Here is a 23,983-nt window from a genome sequence, read left to right as displayed (position 1 = left end):
ATTCTACATTGCATCTTCTCCTTCCAGGAAATGGATCAGTATAGTAATTTGAATGACTACAGATGATTTCCGGGAACATGCTCATGATTTGAACGGAAAAAGTTAGGGTTTAGTCCATCTCAAAGTACTAAGTGATAAAGTCCAAATACCTAATTCTATGTATCATAACATCATCCAATAATGTTTTGTTTATTGTAAAGGAGTTATATATGGTCTCCTGTACTACAAGAGAAAAGCTTCTATGGAAAGTAACAATAAAAAGTTAAATTTACAAAACTGGGATATTACTTAATATTTTAAGCTACATTCCTGCTAGTTAACATGACTGTGAAGACATTTTCTAATCAGAATTCTTTGCTAATATAAAGGTTAAACAAAATTAGAAAAAAAAATATATAGTGAGGGAAAAGTTTTCCAGGAAAACAATAGCATAATTTTTTTCCTTTACCTGTTCCAATCCGGGAGAGTCTTCTTGTAAACAGAATCAAGAGGCAAGACTTGCTGTCGACCTTGGGTTTCATCAAAGATACGACGAGCAGCAGCAGTAGTTAGGGTGACTACACAGTCCATATCACTAGCCATATGCCAAGAGATGACCTTCGCTGCTTTGTCATCCTCAATCTGTGCTAAATGTGCAATCTGCACAACAGAAGTAAAGAATACTTGTTGGAAACAAGATCATTTATGTTTTTTCTGTTAACCACAATCCCTCTTCAATTGAAGGCTCATCACAATAACTGGGTAATTTTGATGGGATGCTGTTGGCACCCCTTTCAGGAGGCTGCTTTTCCAGAGGTTACTTGGAAACTTGTTTAGGAGCTTACTGACTGAACAGCTTGAAGTTCTTCACCATGGAATTGTTGTGAAAAGGACTAACAAAAAACTCACCTTTCCTAAAATATCCTGATTGTCTTTGGGATAGTTTGAAAGGGTACATGATCTTCTTGGAGATTTCTTTACTCCTTCCTGTTCCAACATCTTTTGTTTTATGAGAGAATCAACGTATTGCAACTGTAAATTAAGACTGAAAGTTAACACCTGTACATCATCTCATCTTGCAGAGAAAGATTTTACCTAGCTGTAAATCAGGTTTCTGCTGTGAAGCATACAACAATCTGGACCAGACTTAGTATGGCTCTGTTCTAGTTGGTGTCAGAGGAGAAGAAGAGGTGGCATCACAACTATGTCCTTTTGCTGAAAGAATTCAGGTACCTATTTCATTTTTCTATCTGTCAGACTGGTTGATTGCTTCTTAAGGAAATGAAGGTGCCTGCCTTAAGCCAAGACATAAGAGAAACTGAAGAAAGTGCAAGAGACAGAGGGAAGGATTGTAGCTGGGTTGTGAGAACAAAATTTTGGAAGACTACAATTAGGCTCTCTGCCTAAAGGTTAAGCTAATAGAGGGAAACCCACTGGCCAGATTGTTGAATGCATAGAAAAACAATTAATTGTATTGGTTTGTGATGAAATATTATATATTATTTATAACCTTCATTTCTATATTCAATTATTTCAATAATGACCTCAAAACTTTACCAATGCAAGATGTCTCAATAGATTCTTTAAAGAGTAACTGATCTTTCAGGGAAACTGATAAAGGGAGATATTGTACCGAACCTCTAAATTACTAATTTAAATTCAGCCTTGATCAATAATGTGTGAAATGTATAACTATCTGTATAATATCATAAAATAGCAATCCTCAAAACTGGCGGGTCTACTGGTAGTCTTTGCCGAGAAGCAAGGACTGCATCTGGACAGACACAGCGAACTACTCACCTTCAGAAATGGTCCCTTCAAATAAGTGTTCAGGCATGCTGACAGAACAGTAAATGAAAGCTTGCTTTATATAAGGGATTAAGCACAGTTTGGCACTACTTCATATAAGTGACCCATCAAGTTTACACTTTTAAGTTTGGTAGATAAGTATGTATGGATTACACATTTTATTGATTCTTTGATGTAACACAAGCTGACAGTTGGCTTTACTTGTACAGTGTTAAATATGTTGCTTGTTGTGAAATAAACAATTAAAAAGGAAATTAAAAGGCCATACTATGTTTGTCTGCGGAATATCAATTTGATGCTTTTTCAATTCATTCTTCAGGTGAGACTGTTTTGTTTCAGCTTCCTGGACCTGATCTGAAACAATTTAATAAACAACACTTAGCGTGGTAGGTAATGGTGGAATGATAAATGTATTACCCAATGAGTTCTCTTCTAGGAGTATTCCTTCCCCTAGTCAGAGATACTTCTATTACAATTGCTTTCCAGTGTATACTGGACGCACCTCAGATTTGATCAGAAGAGCTCCTGGACTTGGCCAGACTGTAAACAATTTCTCTTCAAATTAGTGCTTCCCAATTATATTGAAACAGTTTTGAAAACAAAGTAGTAAACCCAACAATTTTGTTGTCTTATTCTCCATTCAATCTAACAAATCAAAACAAAAATGTTTTTAAAAATAGTGCATAGTGCACAGCTCGTGTCCAGATCTCCTATCTTAGACAGAAATGTCTAAAATCTGAGAATGCTCCTAAAAGTTCCTCTACCACAAGTATTCGAACCCAGCTGTGCATTGAGAGCCCACATTATAACTATACCTATGGACTATACCTCTTAGTGCTGCAAAGAGCAAATGTTTCTTATAATTTATCAATATTCTTCATTTGTCTTATATTAGCAATTAACAATGAGAGGAAGAGTTCAAAATATGTGGCATATAAAACAAATGAAACATTTGGGTCAATAAGAAGGCTGATGCAAACAAAGTAAGTTTAAGAATAACCAAAAGTGTATAAGTATACTTTTCAGAGTGGTATCCATGTTAGTCTGTATCAGCAAAAACAACAAGGAGTCCTTGTGGCACCTTAAAGACTAACACATTTTTTGGGACATAAGCTTTCGTGGGTTAAAACCCACTTCATCAGATGCATGGAGTGGAAAATACAGTAGGAAGACATATATACAGAGTACATGAAAAGATGGGGGTTGCCTTACCAATTCTAATGAGACACTTCAATTAAAGTGGGATATTATCAGCAGGAGGAAAAATCACTTTTGTTGTGGTAATCATGGTGGCCCATTTCAAACAGTTGAAAAGAAGGTGTGAGTACTTATCTTACTCTTTCATGTAAGCCTTCCCTACATATCTAATTGACAGCTTCTTCCTTTACCTCTTTTTATAAAATCTTTTTCTATATACATCTTTTTTGGTGTATGGCCCTATGTCTGCTGTAGGGACACAGAAACACATACAACCAACCTGGATTCATACTTTTGGGTGTTATGGTATCTAGGGTGAGGGGAGAAAAATTACATTATGAAACTTTAGGTATCCACTTTTGGGAGTGTTGGCCTTAAGTTAGGTCCCTACATTTATATTTAGGGAACTAAATACGCAATCTGATTTTCAGCAAGCTGAGCACCCACAGCTCTCACTGAAGAAATGAAAGTGCTCAGAAGCTGTGAAAATTAGGCCACTGACGTAAGTGCCCATCTTCAGACACCCATGTTAGAAAACTTTGGCCTAAGGAATTTTGCTTCATGTCAAGATAACTGCTAGACTTTTTATGCGTACACCTACTCATATAACCAGATGCTTTTCTCCCAATGCAACAAACACTACTTTTTTCTAAAATTAAAAAATGAGGATACAAATTTTACAGTTTATTTTGATAGTTCCACTTTCTTTAATATCAAAATCATAACAGGAAAAAGCTAGTTTCCTTCCTGAGAAACATATTTTTTTTTATTTTTCAGGTATATATGTAAATGACATGACTTACATTTCATTTCAGTAACAAGCTGCTCAGTGGTATCAAACATATTTCTGTATGCAGCTATTGACTTAGATAGTTCGTCTCTCTTTCTTGTAAGCATTGCCATCTGCTGCTGTTTCTTAAAATCTAAATAAATAAAATTATAGATTTTTTTTAAACACAGCAACATTCAGTTAACAATACTAACAGAAGTACATAATAAATGTCACATAGCTTGATGAAGAGAAAAAGATGCCCAAAACCAAGATGGATTTTTCTGGGGGGGAAATAAAAGTCAAACTTTAGGAATGAGAAGTATTTTGAAGCTACTTTTGAAACTCACCATTGTAAAACATAAATGATAGACGGTATGGTTCCAGAGGTTTTGCCAAAGCTGGTAAGTCTGCCTCAAATTCAAGAATATATTCAGTGCTATCTCTTCCAGGGCTGTTTTCTGCCAGTACTAGATTCTGTAGAAACAAATATACACACATATGTATACATCATATAACAAGCACAAATGTATCACAACAAATAAAATTTGACTTATGAATTTTTCCTAGTCAAATCTCATATGGCTGACTAAGTACTATTTATAAAATATGGATAATGTTTTAAATACTGACTTTGAAATTTATCAATAACTATCTTTTATCTTTAATTAACAATATTTATAATTTCTTTTCTTAATAAAAATTTGAAGATTAAACACTCTATACCTTAAGTTTAAGGACTAAAATATCAGCTTTACTTTGTTAAAAACAAAGAATTGTACTTTGTTAAAGAATTGTAGTTGTAGAATTCAGTAAGATCAAACATTTAGAAAAAATATACCTTATACTCTCTCCCATAAGTAAAATTTTCCTGGAAGTATTAGAGTGCATTTGTATCATGTGAAAACAATGCAAACACAATGGGAAATGAGGCCAAGTATATAAACCCAGGTAACAAAAGTGCCTATCTCCCAATGCTGAGTTAAAGTTGCCGCTGTTACTATGGAAATAGACAGTAGGTCCCAAGTGAATGAACAAAGTGTTAACAAAGTTCTAACAGATAAAGAAGTCATTTTATTATTAAAGGGCACTTTCTCTAAGATGAAAATTAACCTGTTTCCAAACACTATATTTTTAGACCATCCTATTTCTCAATAATTTCTTATTAAAACCATCATTTTTCCCTACCGTTTAATGTAGCAATTACCACAACCATCAAGAATGATATAAAAGTAAAATTAGTTTGGGTGAAACTTAAATAACGGCACATACATAGCATCTTTCTCAAGCTTTATATAAATGATGATCACAATAAATGTAATGTTGAACTCCATTGTTAACGTGGAGAGATTTCTACGTAAACAAACAAGAAAGCCACTTTTTAGAGGTTGCCAATAGAAGAGGAAATAAAACAATACAACCTTTAGAGAAATTCAATGACTTTCAAAAAGATATTGCAACAACATATTTGGTCAGCAACTACTAAGAAACAAAAATTCTAGTAAGTCATAATTTAAGTTCTCTTACAGATATTATAGATCAAAATTGTTTCCCCATTCCCCTCATTTCTCCATGTTCACAAAACTCAAAATATCAGTGAAAACCTATGTGATTATCAGTTTCATGATGCTAACTGGTACTTACCCTTAGCTATACTTCTAGTCAAGATGGAAGGAGGTGACCAGCCCTCTGTGGAGAAAGAAGTGGTTTGGGACTATTTAGAAAAGCTGGACGAGCACAAGTCCATGGGGACGGATGTGTTGCATCCGAGAGTGCTAAAGGAGTTGGCAGATGTGATTGCAGAACCATTGGCCATTATCTTTGAAAATTCATGGCGATCGGGGGTGGTCCCAGATGACTGGAAAAAGGCTAATGTAGTGCCCACCTTTAAAAAAGGGAAGGAGGAGGATCCTGGGAACTACAGGCCAGTCAGCCTCACCTCAGTCCCTGGAAAAATCATGGAGCAGGTCCTCAAGGAATCAGTTCTGAAGCACTTAGAGGAGAGGAAAGTGATCAGGAACAGTCAGCATGGATTCACCAAGGGCAAGTCATGCCTGACTAATCTAATTGCCTTCTATGATGAGATAACTGGCTCTGTGGATGAGGGGAAAGCAGTGGACGTGATGTTGCTTGACTTTAGCAAAGCTTTTGACACGATCTCCCACAGTATTCTTTCCAGCAAATTAAAGAAGTATGGGCTGGATGAATGGACTATAAGGTGGATAGAAAGCTGGCTAGACTGTCGGGCTCAACGGGTAGCGATCAATGGCTCCATGTCTAGTTGGCAGCCAGTATCAAGCGGAGTGCCCCAGGGGTCGGTCCTGGGGCCAGTTTTGTTCAATATCTTCATAAATGATCTGGAGGATGGTGTGGATTGCACCCTCAGCAAGTTTGCAGATGACACTAAACTGGGAGGAGTGGTAGATACACTGGAGGGTAGGGATAGGATACAGAGGGACCTAGACAAATTGGAGGATCGGGACAAAAGAAATCTGACGAGGTTCAACAAGGACAAGTGCAGAGTCCTGCACTTAGAACGGAAGAATCCAATGCACCACTACAGACTAGGGACCGAATGGCTCGGCAGCAGTTCTGCAGAAAAGGACCTAGGAGTTACAGTGGACGAGAAGTTGGATATGAGTCAACAGTGTGCCCTTGTTGCCAAGAAGGCCAATGGCATTTTGGGATGTATAAGTAGGGGCATTGCCAGCAGATCAAGGGACGTGATCGTTCCCCTCTATTCGACACTGGTGAGGCCTCATCTGGAGTAGTGTGTCCAGTTTTGGGCCCCACACTACAAGAAGGATGTGGAAAAATTTGAAAGAGTCCAGTGGAGGGCAACAAAAATGATTAGGGGACTGGAACACATGACTTATGAGGAGAGGCTGAGGGAACTGGGGATGTTTCGTCTTCAGAAGACAAGAATGAGGGGGATTTGATAGCTGCTTTCAACTACCTGAAAGGGGGTTCTAAAGAGGATGGCTCTAGACTGTTCTTAGTGGTAACAGATGACAGAACAAGGAGTAATGGTCTCAAGTTGCAGTGGGGGAGATTTAGGTTGGATATTAGGAAAAACTTTTTCACTATGAGGGTGGTGAAACACTGGAATGCGTTACCTAGGGAGGTGGTGGAATCTCCTTCCCTAGAAGTTTTTAAGGTCAGGCTTGACAAAGCCCTGGCTGGGATGATTTAGTCGGGGATCGGTCCTGCTTTGAGCAGGAGGGGGTTGGACTAGATGACCTCCTGAGGTCCCTTCCAACCCTGATATTCTATGATTCTATGGAATGCTGTCAAAATTTAAGAATATCCCTGAATTTCTGAGGCAAAATTATAGTTGAATAAAAAGTAAAAAGCTGTTTCATAATTAACAAAGACCTCAATCCTGCAAATACTTAATGCACATGAATAGACCCATTGAGTTTGGTAGGTCTACTCATATACATTAAGTTATATGAAACCAAAAGGCTCTCAGATACTATAAATGGGAGCACTGGTGGTTATTCAGCTATGTTTACGTTGCCAAGTAAAGGTATGATTGTAGCATGGATAGGCATACCTGTGTTAGCTTTAATGGGTAACAATAATAGGACAGATGTGGAGGCATGGACTTCAACACAGACTAGCAATCAGAGTATCAGCCCTCAAAGGTATGTCTACACTGCATTCCGGACCATGCCTCCCAGCCCAAGTAGACAGACTTGCTAGCACTTTAAAAACTAGTATAGATGCTGCAGCAATTGCAGCAGTTTGGGATAGCCACCCAAGCTTGGTCCCAGGAGTGAGATGGGCTAGTCTGAGTTGCCGCCAGTTCCACCACATCCACAGTTATTTTTAGCTAAGCTAGCACAAACAAGTCTGTCTATCTGGGCTGGCAGGTAAGCTCCCAGCTGCAGTGTAAACATGCCCTCAAGGGCTGGTATTCTGATTGCTAGCCTGTGCTGAAGTCCGTGCCACCATCCGGCTATTGTTACCTGTGCTAGCTACATTAACGCTAACACAGGGTATGCTAAACCATGCTATAATCACATCTTCACCTGGCAATGCAGATATACCTTTACAAGTCGACCTGCTACTGGAAGGAGAAGACATACAAGGGTCGCTGAAGATGGTCACTACATAAGTACTCCCTCATTCCCTCAAGGGAGAGAGGGGTACAACACGAGTTCCTGTCCAAAGCAGTAGGATCTTACCATGCCAGAATGAAAAAACAAGCAGGACAGCTGAAAACCAGGGAAAGATAACCAGGAAAGAAAGAAGGTTCATAGCATAACCAGAGGAAGACTGCATCACTGTCAGTTCTGCTGTTCAGGCAGAAGAATGGAGTTTGGCTGCCAAACTGGCTCTTTGAGGCCAAGTGCTAGTGGTTGGAGAGAGACTTTTTTATTTCTGCTTCCAGAAGCTAGTGTGAAGCACTATCCAGCATTTTCCTCGAGACTGGCACTCCATGAAATTAAGTAATTTCCCCCCTTCCCACTGAAAAGTTTTAAATAGATTGCTCAGTATAAAAGAAAAACTATTATAGGACTAAGAGCGTAATATACTTCTTGTGCTGTCACTCACAAATTCCTTTTCTACATTTCAAGAAGACCTCAATGTGTTTAGCTTATCAAAAAGAAGTCTGAGAGGTGAATTGATTAGAGTGCATACGTAATCTTCATGAGGGGAAAATACCAGGTACAAAAGCGCTCTTACCTAGTGGAGAAAGGCATAATAAGAACTAACGGCTAGAAACTGAAACCAGACAAATTCAAATTGGAAATAAAGTACAAATTTTGAATAATGAGGATAACAGACCATTGGAACAAACTACCAAGGCAAGTGGTGGATTCTTGATGTCTTCAAATCAAGAATGGATGCTTTACTAGACAACCTGCTTTAGTCAAAGCAACTTATTGGGCTCAATACACAGATAACAGTGATATCTGATGGTCTCTGATATACAGGAAGTCAGATTAGATAGTTTCATGGTCCCTTTTAGCTTTACAATCTATGAATCTATGGAAAAAAACAAGGAATTCCATTAAAAAATATTTAATTAAAATGACTGAAATGTTACCCTCAAATAAAAATACATTTTTCATTGTGATTAAAACACTTACAACAATTTCAGCAGATCCTCTGTTAAATGGAAACTCAATTGTTTTAACTTTCCCCTGAAAGACTGGGATCTCTGTATCTTCTTCACTGGAACTCTTAATTACAGCTATTATCTTGCCAACCAAATTATTTCCTGTACTGTTGTTGTATTCATCCTTAATAAAAAAGAAAAAACAAAAATGAGTTTGTGTAGGTCATGAATAAGACTTGCACTGAATATTTAGGGCAGCAAACTTCCCCCCGCAAACTCTTTGCCAGCATGACCCCATTTTAATGAATTATTTCCTCCTGAGACCCCAGACATCATCTGAAGATGCCATTTTGTAGAGCAAAATTACATCCTCCGTACAGCTTGATCTCACGAGCACAGCATGAGTGAGGTCACACTGCACGGAACAAAGTGCTGTCCTCCACGCACCAGGGACTGCCACGACTCCATCCGCTGAAGGCGCAATCCAGTTTTGGAACCCTTGATTTAGGGTGAATGTTGTTATAGGAGGAGTCACCAGGTGGTGCTGTTACACAACCTTTCAAACTCTTCTAGTTTGAAACTCTGCTAGTTTTCGTTATGTAAAGTTCTAGGTAAAAGCAGTGGTCCTTGGAGAGTAGAGCTGCAGCTCACAGGAGCACTAGCCAAAAGTTTCTATTCAGGCTTGACAGGATTTTTCACTCCTGGATCTGAAGACGCCTTCATTGAACATTCCAGTAGAGAGAGCTTTCTGGGTTCATTTGGAGAAGGATAAACAGAGCATTTATCAGGGATACCTCTCACCAAGGAAAAACAGGCACCTAGAATGGACATCGAGTAGAACAGCAGCATCACAAAAGGGGCAAGTTTTAAATCCCAGGGAATTGTTTCAGCCATATTGGTGCGAGTTCCGGAATTGGGAGTATTCCCTAACACATTATAAAGGTTTTTAATTTTTTTGGCCAAGGCATGTAAGCAAACTAGTAAATACACTATCTACACTTACTAGCTAACAAGAGATTGCATGGTGTGCAAAGTAAACAGATGCTGCGTGGGTTCTGTCTTGTTGCAATGGGCAGTAAGAAGGAACTGAGGGATGGTTGTTCGACTCAGCCTTTTATGTCCTTGCGTTGGAACCATGAGCACATCAAGGATGGAGAGGCAGCACCAACAGACGCTACTAGCTTAAAAGAATCTGATCTCACATTTATGGTACACATGTGCACCAGAAGTGAAATATGTGGATAATCACTTGAAATAGTAGTAATGGTACTCAGATTTGTTTTGTAGAAGTTATCTTCTGACAGAGTGTAAAGCTAAAGTTGGCCTCTGACCACTGAACTGGTTGACATTGGTCTCACAGCAAGGATCATGGAATCCCTGGAACACTTCATCACTAATGTTATAGTTAGGAATATCTTCTGTAGTATGGACAGAATTTGCCATGGTTGTGGGCACTGAATATTTTTAGGACATTACATCACTTACTGACACTCTAGCAAAGCATTTGGTTGCCACTAGGGCTCTGAAAAGGCTTTGAAGTTCTTTCTCAGGGTGGCTTCTATCTTCCTGTCTACAGGATCTCTGGAAAAAACATCCCTCTTAACAGGAATTATCCATTATCCTCTGGTAAGGATGTCACCACTGTATCAACAGTGGAGATCACAAAGACATATTTCTTCCATTCTGGGGCCTGCACAATCTCACGACTTGCTAATTAACTCTATTTTCAGGAGTTCCCCACTCCTCCCTCATGACCTCTGAAGGTTTTAGTTTTGGATGGGAGATATTTATTATTGGCTTTAGTCTGTGCATATGCTTTCTCTGGCAGGATCTATAAGGTGGGTGCACAACTTGTTGAAAGACCATACTCAGAGTAGTGGGAGGACATATCTAGTGGGATGCCACAGGGGTCTGTCCTGCATCTGATACTATTCAATATTTTCATTAATGACTTGGATAATGGAGTGGAGAGCACAGTTACAAAATTTGCAGATGACACCACGGTGGAAGGGATTGCAAGCACTTTGGATGATAGCATTAGAATTTGAAATGACCTGAACATACTGGAAAATTGGTCTGAAATCAACAAGATGAAACTCAATAAAGACAAGTGCAAGCACCACAGTTAGGCCTAGAAAAATCAAATGCACAAATACAAAATGGAGAATAACTGGCTAGCTGGTAGTACTCCAGAAGAGGATATGGGGGTTATAATGGACCACAAATTAAATACAAGTCAACAATGATAATATCATTTTGGGGTGTATTTACAGGAATGTCATATGTAAGATATGGGAGGTAATCATCTTGCTCTGCTCAGCACTGGTGATGCCTCAGTAGAAGTACCAGGGCCAGTTCTGGGCCCCACATCTTGGACAATTTGGAGAAAACTCAGAAGAGAGCAACAAAATGATAAAGTTTAGTGTGAAGGGTGCTGGGCAGGAGCTCCTGAGCCAGCCCTCTGTCATGCCAGTTCCAATTGAGGGAGGTAAACTGGAGCTGGCTAGAGAAACCTGCACCTGATTGGCAAATGGGAAACAGCTGACAACCTAATTGGCCCGGGGCTACAAACAGGCCCAGAGGAAGGAAGCCAGAGGAAAGCCAGAGAGTGGAAGGAGAGCGGTAGTTTTTCCCTCCTGGATGCAGAGGCTGAGAAGTCCTTAAGGCTGAAATCCCCAAGCTGTATATGGTGAGGTGGTGGTACTGTAAATAAACTGGACCGGTGACTGCTGAGCCCCAGAGTCTCTGAGTGGCTTTTTGGAACAGAGCAGAGACAGGAGCAAAGCGGGCCCTGCTACACTTAGAAAACATGACTTATGAGGAAAGGTTAAAAAAAACAACTTGGCATTTTTAGTCTTGAGAAAAGAATACTGAGAGGGAACCTGAAAAGGATATTCTAATTTATGAAAGGCCTGTTATAAAGAGGACAGTGATCAATTGTTTTTCATATCCACTGAAGGTAGGACAAAAAGTAATGGGCTTAATCTGCAGCACAGGAAATTTAGGTTAGATATTAGGAAAAACGTTAAGGATAGTTAAGCACTGGAATAGGCTTCCAAGGGAGGTTATGGATTGCCTGATATTGAAAGTTTTTAAGAACTGGTTAGGCAAAACACTTGTCAGGGATGGCCTGGGTTACTTGGTCCTGCCTCAGTACGGGGGCTGGAACAGATGGCCTACTGAGGTCCCTTCTAGTCCTACTTTCTAATATTCTATCTTAACACAGTAGCCACCACTCTCAGAGTTTCATGGAAGTCTGAGTAAAGAATATCTGATTTTTCAGCTCAGTGTTGTATTTCTTTTTGGATTTATGATTATATTGATTCAGAGCTGAGAATTCCCCCTTTCTGAAGGAGGAAAAAACAGTTACTTACTTTCTCGTAACTGTTGTTCTTCGAGATGTGTTGCTCACGTCCATTCCACGTTAGGTGTGCGCGTGTCGCGTGCACGGGCATCAGAAACTTTTTCCCTTAGCGGCTCCCGTCAGGCTAGCGGGGCCCCCCAACTGGTGCCACTGCGCTGTGCATATATCCCCCTGCCGCCCGACTCCCTTGGGTTCCTTCTTGCCGGCAACTCCGACAGAGGGGTAGGAGGGTGGGTGGTGGAATGGACGTGAACACCACATCTCGAAGAACAACAGTTACGAGAAGGTAAGTAACCATTTTTTCTTCTTCGAGTGCTTGTTCACATCCATTCCACATTAGGTGAATCACAAGCTTACCTCTGGAGGAGGGTAGGAGTCACGGAACAACTGACTGGAGGACCGCTCTGCCAACTGCTGCGTCCTCTCTGGTCTGCTGGTTGACCGTGTAGTGGGTTGTGTAGGTGTGCACCGAGGACCAGGTGGCTGCTCTGCAGATCTCCTGGATCGGGTCCTGTGCCAGGAAAGCAGTGGAAGTCGCTTGCGCCCTGGTCGAGTGGGCTGTGACCGCTGGGGCCGGAACACCAACAAGCTCATAGCACGCCTGGATGCAGCTTGTTATCCAAGACGAGATCCCCTCTGCCGACACCAGGAGGCCTTTCATCTTCTCAGCTATGGCCACGATCAGCTGTGCAGATTTACGAAAGGGTTTGGTGTGCTCTAAATAGAACGCCAGTGCTCGACGGACATCCAGGGTGTGTAGGCTGCGGTGACTCGGGTCCGTATGGGGTTTTGGAAAAAAAACACTGGCAGACATATGTCCTGGCCCAAATGGAATTGCGAGACCACCTTAGGAAGGAACTTGGGGTGCGACTGGAGCTGCACCTTACCCTTGTGAAACACTATATACGGTCGGAGCTGCACCTTATCCTTGTGAAACACTATATACGGTGGCTCAGAGGTAAGAGCCCTCAGTTCGGACAAACTGGTGGTAAACAGGTATACCCAGGCCAGGTAAACTCCCACCTGCGGAAGAGCGAAAGCAAGACGTCCGCTCTGAGCGTCGACTCGTACATGCGATACGATCTGCTGAGGCAGTCTGCCAGCTCGTTTTGCACCCCCAGGAGATAGGACGCCTCAAGGAGAATGGCATGGGCTATACAAAAGTCCCAGAGGAGGAGAGCCTCGCGACAGAGCAGCAAGGAACGGGCCCTGCCCCGCTTGTTTATATAAAACATGGCGAAAGTGTTGTCTGTCAGAATTGTCACGCTGTGACCACTCAGAGTGGCGTGAAAGGTCTGGCAGGCTAGACGAACCACCCTGAGCTCCTTCACGCTGATATGGAGCGACCGCTCTGCTCTGGACCACAAGCCCCGAGTCCTGAGGTCCCCCAGGTGAGCCCCCAATCCGTGGTCTGAGGCGTCTGTCACCAGCGTCAGGTCCAGCTGTGGGGTAGCAAAGGGGATGCCTTCACAAACCACAGGCTGGGACTGCCACCACCGCAGGGAGTCCAGCATGTCCGTTGGGGCTGTCACTTCCAAGTCCAGGGAGTCTCTGCCTGGGTGGGGACATTGACCAGGAGCCCCAGCTCACGAAACAATCTCAGGGCCATCTCCACGTGGCCCTGCCCTTCCGCTCCAGATAGATCAACCAAGAGCCAATTGTCGAGGTACGGGTAAACCCAGACCCTCTGCCTCCGTAAGAAGGCCTCCACCACTGCCATAAATTTCATGAACACCCGTGGGGCCGCGCCGCAGCTAGACCAAACGGGAGAACCGCAAACTGGTAATGCTCTTGGCCCACGGTGAAGTGCCGGAACCACCAATGAGCTGGGTGGATGGCGATATGAAAGTATGCGTCCTTCATGTCGACGGCAGCGTACCAGCCTCCTGGATCCAGGGAAGGGATGATGGTGCTCAGAGAGACCATGCAGAACCGGGCCTTGACCAGGAACTTGTTGAGCTTTCGCAGATCTAAAACAGGACGAAGGCCCCCTTTGGCCTTGGGGATGAGGAAGTACTGGGAGTAGAAACCTTTCCACCCTAGGCCGTGCGGCACAGCCTCCACCGCCCCCACTTGTAGCAGCGAGTGAACCTCCTTCTCTAGGAGATGCTCATGAGAGGGGTCCCTGAAGAGGGACAGGGAAGGGGGGTGGGAGGGAGGGAGGGAAGAGAATTGTAGCGAGTACCCATTCCGTACCGTGCCTAAGACCCAACGGTCCAATGTAATGCTGGACCACGTATGGGAGAAACGGGCCAGGTGGTTCAGGAAACAAGGGGACAGATCCGGTGACTGGTCTGGTTCGCTGTCCTCGAGTGCACCTTCAAAAGCCTGGCTTAGTGCCTGGCTGGGATTTGTGCTGACCTTGGTTCTGGCCTGGGGCATTATTATTGTTATTATTGCGCCGTCGCCTATTATCCCTGCCTCGCCTATGGTAAGGCTCATGCCTGTGACGAGGCTGGTATTGATGCTGAGGGGGAGGCTGCGGCTTAAAGGGCTTCCTCTGCATCACCGGGGTGTGCATACCCAGCGACTTAAGTGTAGCCCTCGAGTCCTTGAGGCTATGCAGCCTTGCATCTGTCTGGTGTGAAAAGAGCCCAGACCCTTCAAAGGGGAGGACCTGGAGTGTACTCTGGACCTTAGGTGGCAGGCCTGACTCCTGCAGTCATGCCGAGCGCCTCATGACCACCCCCGATGCGACTGTTCTGGCCGCCACGTCTGCTGAATCCAGGGAGGCCTGGAGAGAGGTCTTAGCCACTGCCTTGCCCTCGTCCACCAGGGCCATAAACTCGTTGGGAACCTTGCGGGAGGTTGTCCTTAAACTTCCCCACCGTTGCCCAGGAATTAAAATTATGCCTGTTGAGGATGGCCTGCTGGTTAGCAATCCTCAGCTGAAGGCCCCCCGATGAGTACACCTTTCTGCCAAAAAGGTCCAGGTGTTTTGCCTCCTTGTCCTTAGGTGCCGGGGCCTGTTGACCATGGCGCTCCTTTTCGTTCACCGCCGAGACCACCAGGGAGCACGGACTTGGGTGGCAAAATAGGAATTCGCAGCCCTTTGATGGGGCAAAGTACTTGCGCTCCACACTCTTGGCCGTTGGAGCGCTGGAGGCCAGGGTCTGCCATATAGTCTTATAATTGGATTGGATGGTCTTAATGAGTGGAAGTGCTATTCTAGATGGACCTTCGGGGCTCAAAATGTCCACTATGGGGTTCTCCTGCTCAACCGTCTCCTCGACCTGCAGCCCCAAGTTCTGGGCAACCCTACGCAGTAGTTCCTGGTGGGCTCTGTGGTCTATGGGTGGAGGGCTGGACACCACTGTTCCCGCCACCGCCTCATCCAGGGATGACGAGGAGGTTAGCACCTGCTCAGCCCCCTCTGGCTGGTCCTCCTGCTCCCCTTCACCCGCGGGAGGGGCCTCCAACTTGGGCTGGGGCGGGAGACTTCAGGGCGGCACCGGACTCGGTGCTGTTCTCTCTGGTTTACCCTGGGGGGATGCTGGAAGCCTGGATAATGTGGCTTCCGGCGCTGTCGGGCATTGGTGTGGGGACCAGGACCGCTGCACCAAGTAGCTCGCCCTGGATGGGGCCCCTTGATGCTGTTGATAGGCCCAAGGAGTACAGAACGGCCAATGACCTGGCAGCCCCATTGGGGGTGCCACCCCATCAGAGGGTCCTTGCTGTCCAGAGAATGGTGCAAGTGACTGTAACAGCCGGAGTTGGCGCCGGACTGCGGTGACACCAACCACGAAGGCCACAGCGGTGCCGACGATCTGTGCCAGCGGGAGGTTGATGAGCGGCTCCTAACGGAAAGGGAGCGAGACTGGTACCGATATCGCTGGGAATGGGATCTGGACTGGGACCGGCGTTCTCGGGACCGGGATCGGCACCTGCGGGAGTCCTCCAGTGAGGGCCGTCTCGACTCCTCCCGGTGCCGGTCTCTAATCGGTGCCGGGGATCGTACCTTGTCCGTTACTTCCTCGTGCCGATCCACTCCCAGTACCGCGACTTCCTTCTGAGCTGCAGGTAACTGGGAGTCCACAGACGCGGAGCTTGACCGGGACCAACTCCAGGAGCGGTGCTGGGATGGTGTCCTCGAACGGCACACCATTGCCGGCTTACCCCTCGACGGCACCCGTGGCATGGGTGCCGGAGGAGTCTCCCTGTATGGCAGGGGGCTCGTTGCCGACAGCTCAATGTGGTCCTTTGCCGCCTCAAAGGTGCCAGGCGTGGAGGGCTGATCCATTAAGTTCTCGAGCCCATCGTCCGCACTGAGCTCACTTAGGCCTGGGCTCGGTGGGACTTGTGGCGCTGGAGCTGCCAGTGCCGGCGCCGGCACAGCGGCCTTTCCACTCTTATCAGCGCTCGGGGCCTTGGAAGGCGCCGGCCTCCTCTGCGGGGAATGTCCGTGCCTTCCTTTTGGCTGCACCATGGGCCACACCGGGGAGGATGAGCGGTGCCGGGGCCTAGTCTGGTGCTGTGGGGCCGACAGCTTTCGGTGTTTAGCCGGTGCCGGGTCTCCCGACGGCTCCGGGGCACTATCTACCAAGGAAGCTGGAGCTGGTGTTGGGCACTCCGGGCCCAGTGACTGTAATGTGGCTTCCATCAACAACTGCTTTAAACGAAAGTCTTTTTCTTTTTTTGTTCTTGACTTGAACGCCTTGCAAATCTTACACCGCTCAGTCTGATGTTCTTCCCCCGGACAACGTAGACACGAGCCGATGGGGGTCACTAACTAGCATAGGCTTGCGGCATGTGGCACAAGCCTTAAACCCGTGGGACCGCGGCGGGTGTCGGAAGCCTCCAAGCACCTAATCACTTAAGTGTCCACAACAAAGTGTATGCTAACTAACTGACAACAGATTTCAGTGTAGCAGCCGTGTTAGTCTGTATCCGCAAAAAGAACAGGACTTGTGGCACCTTAGAGGCTAACAAATTTATTTGAGCATAAGCTTTCGTGAGCTACAGCTCACTTCATCGGATGCATGCAGTGGAAAATATGGTGGGGAGATTTTATATACACAGAGAACATGAAACAATGGGTGTTACCATACACACTGTAACGAGAGCTATAAGGTAAGGTGAGCTATTACCAGCAGGAGAGAAAGAAAAAAACCCGTTTTATCTACAAGAGAAAGGTTGTTCCAGCACCGTCACAGACAGTAAGAAGGAACTGGAGGGGGTTGGGCGGCAGGGGTATATATGCACGGTACAGTGGCGCCAGTCGGGGGGGCCTCACCGGCCCGATAGGAGCCGCTAAGGGGAAAAGTTTCCGATGCTCGTGCACGCATCACGTGCACACCTAATGTGGAATGGATGTGAACAAGCACTCGAAGAAGAACTAGAACTTATTGAAGGAGATGAAAATCTGTGGTGATTTCTGGCTTTTTTTCCTGATTTTATTTTTCAGTCTTCTTGGTTCTCTTGTCCTTGTGGGGGGGATGGAAGATTTGGGGGGGTGGGGGGACAGGGAAGAGGACAAGAGGGTGGTGACTTGTAATTCCCAGAGGATTGACTTTTCTAGTTACTCCGTTTTGGATTTTTCCTGCAAGGGAGGAGAGAAGGAGGAAGGCGATGGTACACTCATCACAACGTGACTTAATTGGAGAGGAAATGAAAGGGAACATCTCTAAAAGAGCTCTTTAGATTTTTCTTCAGAAGGAGTCAGAGTTGCCAAGTAACACAATTAACCCTCTTAAGAAGCTGGGATGGGACTCATGTTTTTTTTCCTTTAGAATTGGACTTCATCTGTAGGTTCAGGAAGATTTCTAGACTTCCATCCTGTGAGTCCTTGACTGGCAAGGACAATCTGTTTCTTTCAGAATTCCAAGGACTGATCCATCCTTGTTAAGATGTCTCCAAGTGTGTCTTGGCTGATGCGAGGGAATGATAACAAGATGTTCAAATCTTTCCCCCAGCAGCACAAAGAGCAATCATGGAAGAGCTCACCTTCTGTGGCTCTTGTAATAATCTGGTTCTCTTTTCTTTTTTTTTTTTTGGGGGGCGGGGGGAGGGGAAGAAGAGGGGTGTGAGTGCACCATCTAGAGCATGTGGCTTACTTTCAGAGTTACAGTCTACACCAGAGTAACTTGTAGGATTAACAGTTTAAGGTGTGAGTTTCTCACCATCTTGAATATAAAGGAATAAAAGTAGAAGACCTACGTTGGGATGGTGCCAAATTAGTGTGGCCATACTGAATGAATGGTGTGAACATAACTTGACATGGCTGAAGGGCTGCAGAGGATGCTGGGAGGAGGGTCCCCTTTAAGCAGAAGCAGATTTGATAAAGGACTAGCAAAGTCTGCGTGTGAAATCAGTATTGAACCTATTAGTTTGCAAATATGGGCCCATGCAAAAGTAACTATCACATGTATAAAGTTCCAGCATGGAGCACAGGTCGACCTGGTTATAGTGACCTTACAGCAAGGACACCATGCAGAGAGCCAGAGTGAATGATTGATGAGTTTCGTTCGGTACCATCCCCCAGCTCCTTCTAAAATACTAAATTAATAACCACACACCCACTGGGAATGCTTTTAAGATATGTGACTCCTTTGAGGAAAAAGAGCATAAGAATCAAGCAAAGTAAATTACTGTGACTGGGATTCCTTAACTGACACTTGAAGAAGCAAAGCGGTTAGGCAGAGTAGCCTAAACTCTGCTCCGTGGGCTCGAGTAGGACTGTGAACTAGAGGGGTCTCAAGGCAGCCAAGACCTTGTCTTGAGGGAATCCCAGACAGATCGGAGGGCTGAGAAGAACAGACCTGGAAGGAAGAAGCCATCTATAAAATTGGTAACCGCCTTCTCTGTTTGCCAAGCAGGAACTGCATGAGACTAGCACGTTAAGAGGAATGTACAGGTCTTAATGTGTAGCTCTTAATGTCTAACATAGGAATTATGTGCTTGATGTAACCCTTTACCGCTTGTGTAATTCTCTCTCAATAAACTACTGTGTATTGAAGATAATTGCTGTGGACCTTGTTCACTGGTATGACAGTAATCTACTCCACTGGGAGCCAGTAAAGATCCATTTCAGGGGTAGTAGCACCCCCTGTTGTCAACAACTTACAGATTCAAGTCTACAGAAATAGTAAAGGAAATAACAGCATGTAATGTAATTTCTATGTTCATACTTTTTGAAAAAAAAAAGCAACCCAATTTTTTATTTTGTAATGTAGATAGCAAGTTTTTTTTAAAAATGTTTTTTAAACAGTTCTGAGTTTTGAACAGCTGCATCCAATGATATTGATCTACTTATCCAACATTTTACAGTTAAAGGTAATGATAATTTTTATGAGCAAAATACATCACATTTTTAACTATCCTTTATTTATTGCTCCAACTACTGCTTTGCAGCAAAACAACATTACCTTTATATGGAGCCATAAATCCTTGATCAGAGTCCGGCTGGCAACAGTTCGAACATTCGAAACTACAGGAGTAGCTGGTGGAGATTCTGGTAGCAACTGCACTGGATCATTAGGTACCACTTCAATTATAATCTTAAGAAAGTAAGAGGAACAACACAGTTAACTGAAATTTCATCTATAATATATAGGCTGCCCAACAATACTGAAACAAATACGATGTACAGGCTAAAATATGTTCTTAAAACTTAATCATCAACTCAAAGGGCCATAACAAGTATTACTAGTTTACAAATTACACAGTTTAAAAAAATGTTATATTTTATATTTTAACAGAAACAGTCAGGAGGTATTTATGAAGACACAACAGATCAAAATGAAAAAAGTCTATTCAGCAGATGTCTGCCTACTTAAAGGGCCAATAAAAACATGATTTGATAATCAACTGTTCAAGGTCTGTTATAACCAAAAATAAAGTTATGGATTTTGAAATCAGCCAATTGTAATAGTAATTCAAATGTTATTAAAATCAGTCATCTTTCATTTACTGTAAAGAATACACATACTTTATTTCCTACTATATATACACCTAACTATATATAATTCATCACAGAAGCAAACCTGTTCACTGCTGAGTATATTTGTCTTATCAATCGCAAAAGCAAACTGGATGCTGTAAGTTCCCACTCTCTCTGGAACCATTTTATCCCTAAGTTAATTAAAAAAAATAGTGATCTTAATGTTGACATTACAAATAAGGTCAGCAAATCAAATCTTTATCTATTCCTGTTAACCACTTACTGCAAACTGATGGGGTACTTTACTTTCCATAAGGATCCTTCCATTCTTTACCCAACTTTATGAACAAAACCTGTGATAACCAGTTTGAGGAAGACTCTCTGTGGAGTTTATGAAATTCTCTTCTTTTATACAAGATGGAATGATGAATGCTACAAGGTACTTGTCCCCCCACTCACTGCATAATGACACTGAATTTCCTGGGTTCTGTTAGCTTGTGTCACAACCATAATTTTATTCACATCATATTAAACTACTTCCTGGAAAATTATCAGTTATATTTAATAATGGAATGGATGAACATTTTTTAAATTGGTTTGGACTACTTTATTTACTTTCACTTGGATTAATTTCCTCTTTTTCTGCTGCCATTTCATAAGCAAAAAGCCCTGCTTTCTTGCACAGGTTGCTTCATATATCAGCTGGGGCTGGGGCTAGTAGCAATACCAACTCAGAAGACTGTACACACTTGAGCCGGAAATATATGTCTTGTGTGTCTTGAAATGCTTAGCATATTTCAGGAGCTATCACACTGTAACCAAACAACAATACGCTGCTGCTACTTAAAATGGCAACAGCAGTAGCATGAAGATCAAGGAAGAAGGAATGGCAGTACTGAATTACAAGTGTCTACCTGGAGTGGCACAGGAATGTGCCACTCTTTACTCACTGCCGAGCCTTGCAGCTCAATCTAGCCCACAGAGATCATTAACAAGTGACAAAGACAGAGGATAAATCTTACTCCTGCACACCAGTGTCACAATATGGCTCTCTGGGATTAGCCTCTCCACGAGTTTACAGAATTGGTCTTTCTCCTCTCCGCAATGAATCTGTGGGTAATCCACGCTATTTAGAAATTTGTCAGCCTGATCACAACTCCTTCCTGTACTATCTAGATGAATTCTCTCAAAGGCATTGGAATAATATATAAGAAAACGTATGTGTACAAAAAACCCTAACTTTCATTGAACACTTAATACAATTCTTTCAACTTCAATAGAAATCCAGATTCAATTATTAAATTTACAATTTATAAAGGTGGATGGTTTGGACTTGTGTTGAACTTAATCACAGAAAGACGATAAACAGGAAATAAAAATTTACATTCTGCCTCATATCATCATCACTAGTCTGCAGTATGCAAAGAATGAGTAATATCAGAATCAAAACTGAGGGAAAGTTAGAACAGGAATTTGGCCTAACAAGGGGTACCACCTACAGCACATGGAAGAGTGTCTAGTTTGTTGCACTTCAAGAACATGGTCTATAATGACACATTGTTACTAACAAATCTGATCTGGAGATGCAAGCAGTCTCCACTCATGATTTGGACACTGGTACAGTGATCTACGATGCCCTCATTGATTGATTTGAAGCCTTCTATTTGAAGCTTCCACTATGCAACGTTTTAGCTATCTTGCTAATGATTATTTGGATACGGTCTCCTCTTCATTTCACAGAAAAAGAAATAAGATTTCCTGGAATACTTAATTTCAAGTAGATTCTTAGTGATCTGCACATGTCTAGAATGTGCCACAATGTTTTTATTGTACCTTGGGGGTGAACAAAAGGATGGTAGGATTATTTCTTGAGATGTGTAGAAGGTGCCTTGCATGGTGTCAGGTATCAGAGTGGTAGCCATGTTAGTCTGGATCTGTAAAAGCGACAGAGTCCTGTGGCACCTTACAGACTAACAGACGTATTGGAGCATAAGCTTTCGTGGGTGAATACCCACTTTGTCAGAAGGACTGTCTGGATATGTGGACTCTCTACTCAGACCCTACGCCACCAGCACTCCCAGCTATCTCCGCGACACCACTGATTTTCTGAGAAGACTACAATGCATTGTTGATCTTCCAGAAAACATAATCCTCGCCACCATGGATGTAGAGGCTCTATACACAAACATCCCACAGACGGATGGAATACAAGCTGTCAGGAACAGTATCACTGATGATGCCACAGCACAACTGGTTGCTGAGCTCTGTGACTTTATCCTCATGCACAATTATTTCAAATTTGGTGACAATATATACCTCCAGACCAGTGGCACCGCTATGGGCACCCGCATGGCCCCACAATATGCCAACATTTTTATGGCTGACCTGGAACAACGCTTCCTCAGCTCTCATCCACTCACACCCCTTCTCTACCTATGCTACATTGATGACATCTTCATCATCTGGACCCCTAGGAAGGAAATCCTGGAAGAATTCCACCACGATTTCAACAACTTCCACCCCACCATCAACCTCAGCCTGGACCAATCTACAGAGGAGGTCCACTTCCTGGACACCACGGTGCAAATAAGTGACGGTCACGTAAACACCACCCTATACTGAAAACCCACCGACCGCTATGCCTGCCTTCATGCCTCCAGCTTCCATCCAGGACACACCACACGATCCATTGTCTACAGCCAAGCGCTGAGGTACAACCGCATTTGCTCCAACCCCTCAGACAGAGACCAACACCTACAAGATCTTCACCAAGCATTCTCAAAACTACGATAGCCGCAAGAAGAAATAAGGAAACAGATCAACAGAGCCAGACATGTACCCAGAAGCCTCCTGCTGTGAGACAAGCCCAAGAAAGAAACCAACAGAACTCCACTGGCCATCACATACAGTCTTCAGCTAAAACCTCTCCAACGCATCATCAGTGATCTACAACCCATCCTGGACAACGATTCCTCAATTTCACAGGCCTTGTGAGGCAGCCCAGTCCTCGCCCACAGACAACCAGCCAACCTGAAGCATATTCTCACCAACAATGACACACCACACCATAATAACTCTAACTCAGGAACCAATCCATGCAACAAACCTCGATGCCAACTCTGCCCACATATCTACACCAGCGACACCATCACAGGACCTAACCAGATCAACCACACCATCACCGGTTCATTCACCTGCATGTCCACCAATGTAATCTACGCCATCATGTGCCAGCAATGCCCCTCTGCTATGTACATCGGCCAAACTGGACAGTCCCTACATAAAAGGATAAATGGACACAAATCAGGTATTAGGAATGGCAATGTATAAAAACCTGTAGGAGAACACTTCAATCTCCCTGGACGCACAATAGCAGATTTAAAGGTAGCCATCCTGCAGCAAAAAAACTTCAGGACCAGACTTCAAAGAGAAACTGCTGAGCTTCAGTTCATTTGCAAATTTGACACCATCAGCTCAGGATTAACAAAGACTGTCAATGGCTAGCCAACTACAAAATCAGTTTCTCCTCCCTTGGTGTTCACACCTCAACTGCTAGAAGAGGGCCTCATCCTCCCTGATTGAGCTAACCTCGTTATCCCTAGCCTGATTCTTGCTTGCATATTTATACCTGCCTCTGGAAATTTCCACTACATGCATCCGACGAAGTGGGTATTCACTCACGAAAGCTTATGCTCCCATATGTCTGTTAGTCTATAAGGTGCCTCAGGACTCTTTGCCACTTTTACAGATCCAGACTAACACGGCTACCCCTCTGATACTTAACATTTATTTTGTTGAGAGAAGTCAGGGGCACTATGAAGAATGGAGAAAGAAAATATCTGAATGCAACATGGATGCACACAAGAGACATCTCCAGAACCTTTGTCCAATACTGACTCTTCTATGAGCAATTAGAAT

General features: G+C 43.7%; 1 protein-coding gene across 3 annotated transcripts in view; it reads right to left on the bottom strand.

The window, feature by feature from the left end:
- The window catches only part of SMCHD1 (structural maintenance of chromosomes flexible hinge domain containing 1), a 167,624-nt gene that overhangs the window by 20,338 nt on the left and 123,303 nt on the right, over positions 1-23,983 (bottom strand). For all 3 annotated transcript variants that reach the window (XM_037892791.2, XM_043538793.1, XM_037892794.2), the window contains 8 exons: positions 20,169-20,256; positions 19,551-19,682; positions 8,854-9,006; positions 4,105-4,231; positions 3,789-3,908; positions 2,057-2,142; positions 889-1,011; positions 449-639 (listed from right to left, as the gene is read on the bottom strand). In XM_037892791.2, the coding sequence (XP_037748719.1) occupies positions 449-639; positions 889-1,011; positions 2,057-2,142; positions 3,789-3,908; positions 4,105-4,231; positions 8,854-9,006; positions 19,551-19,682; positions 20,169-20,256 (1,020 nt within the window). The remainder of the gene's footprint in view (positions 1-448; positions 640-888; positions 1,012-2,056; positions 2,143-3,788; positions 3,909-4,104; positions 4,232-8,853; positions 9,007-19,550; positions 19,683-20,168; positions 20,257-23,983) is intronic.

This window comes from Chelonia mydas, chromosome 2, assembly GCF_015237465.2.
Source record: "Chelonia mydas isolate rCheMyd1 chromosome 2, rCheMyd1.pri.v2, whole genome shotgun sequence".
Lineage (NCBI taxonomy): Eukaryota > Metazoa > Chordata > Testudines > Cheloniidae > Chelonia > Chelonia mydas.
Note: the sequence above shows the minus strand (reverse complement) of the source record. Positions and strands in the feature narration are given on the sequence as shown.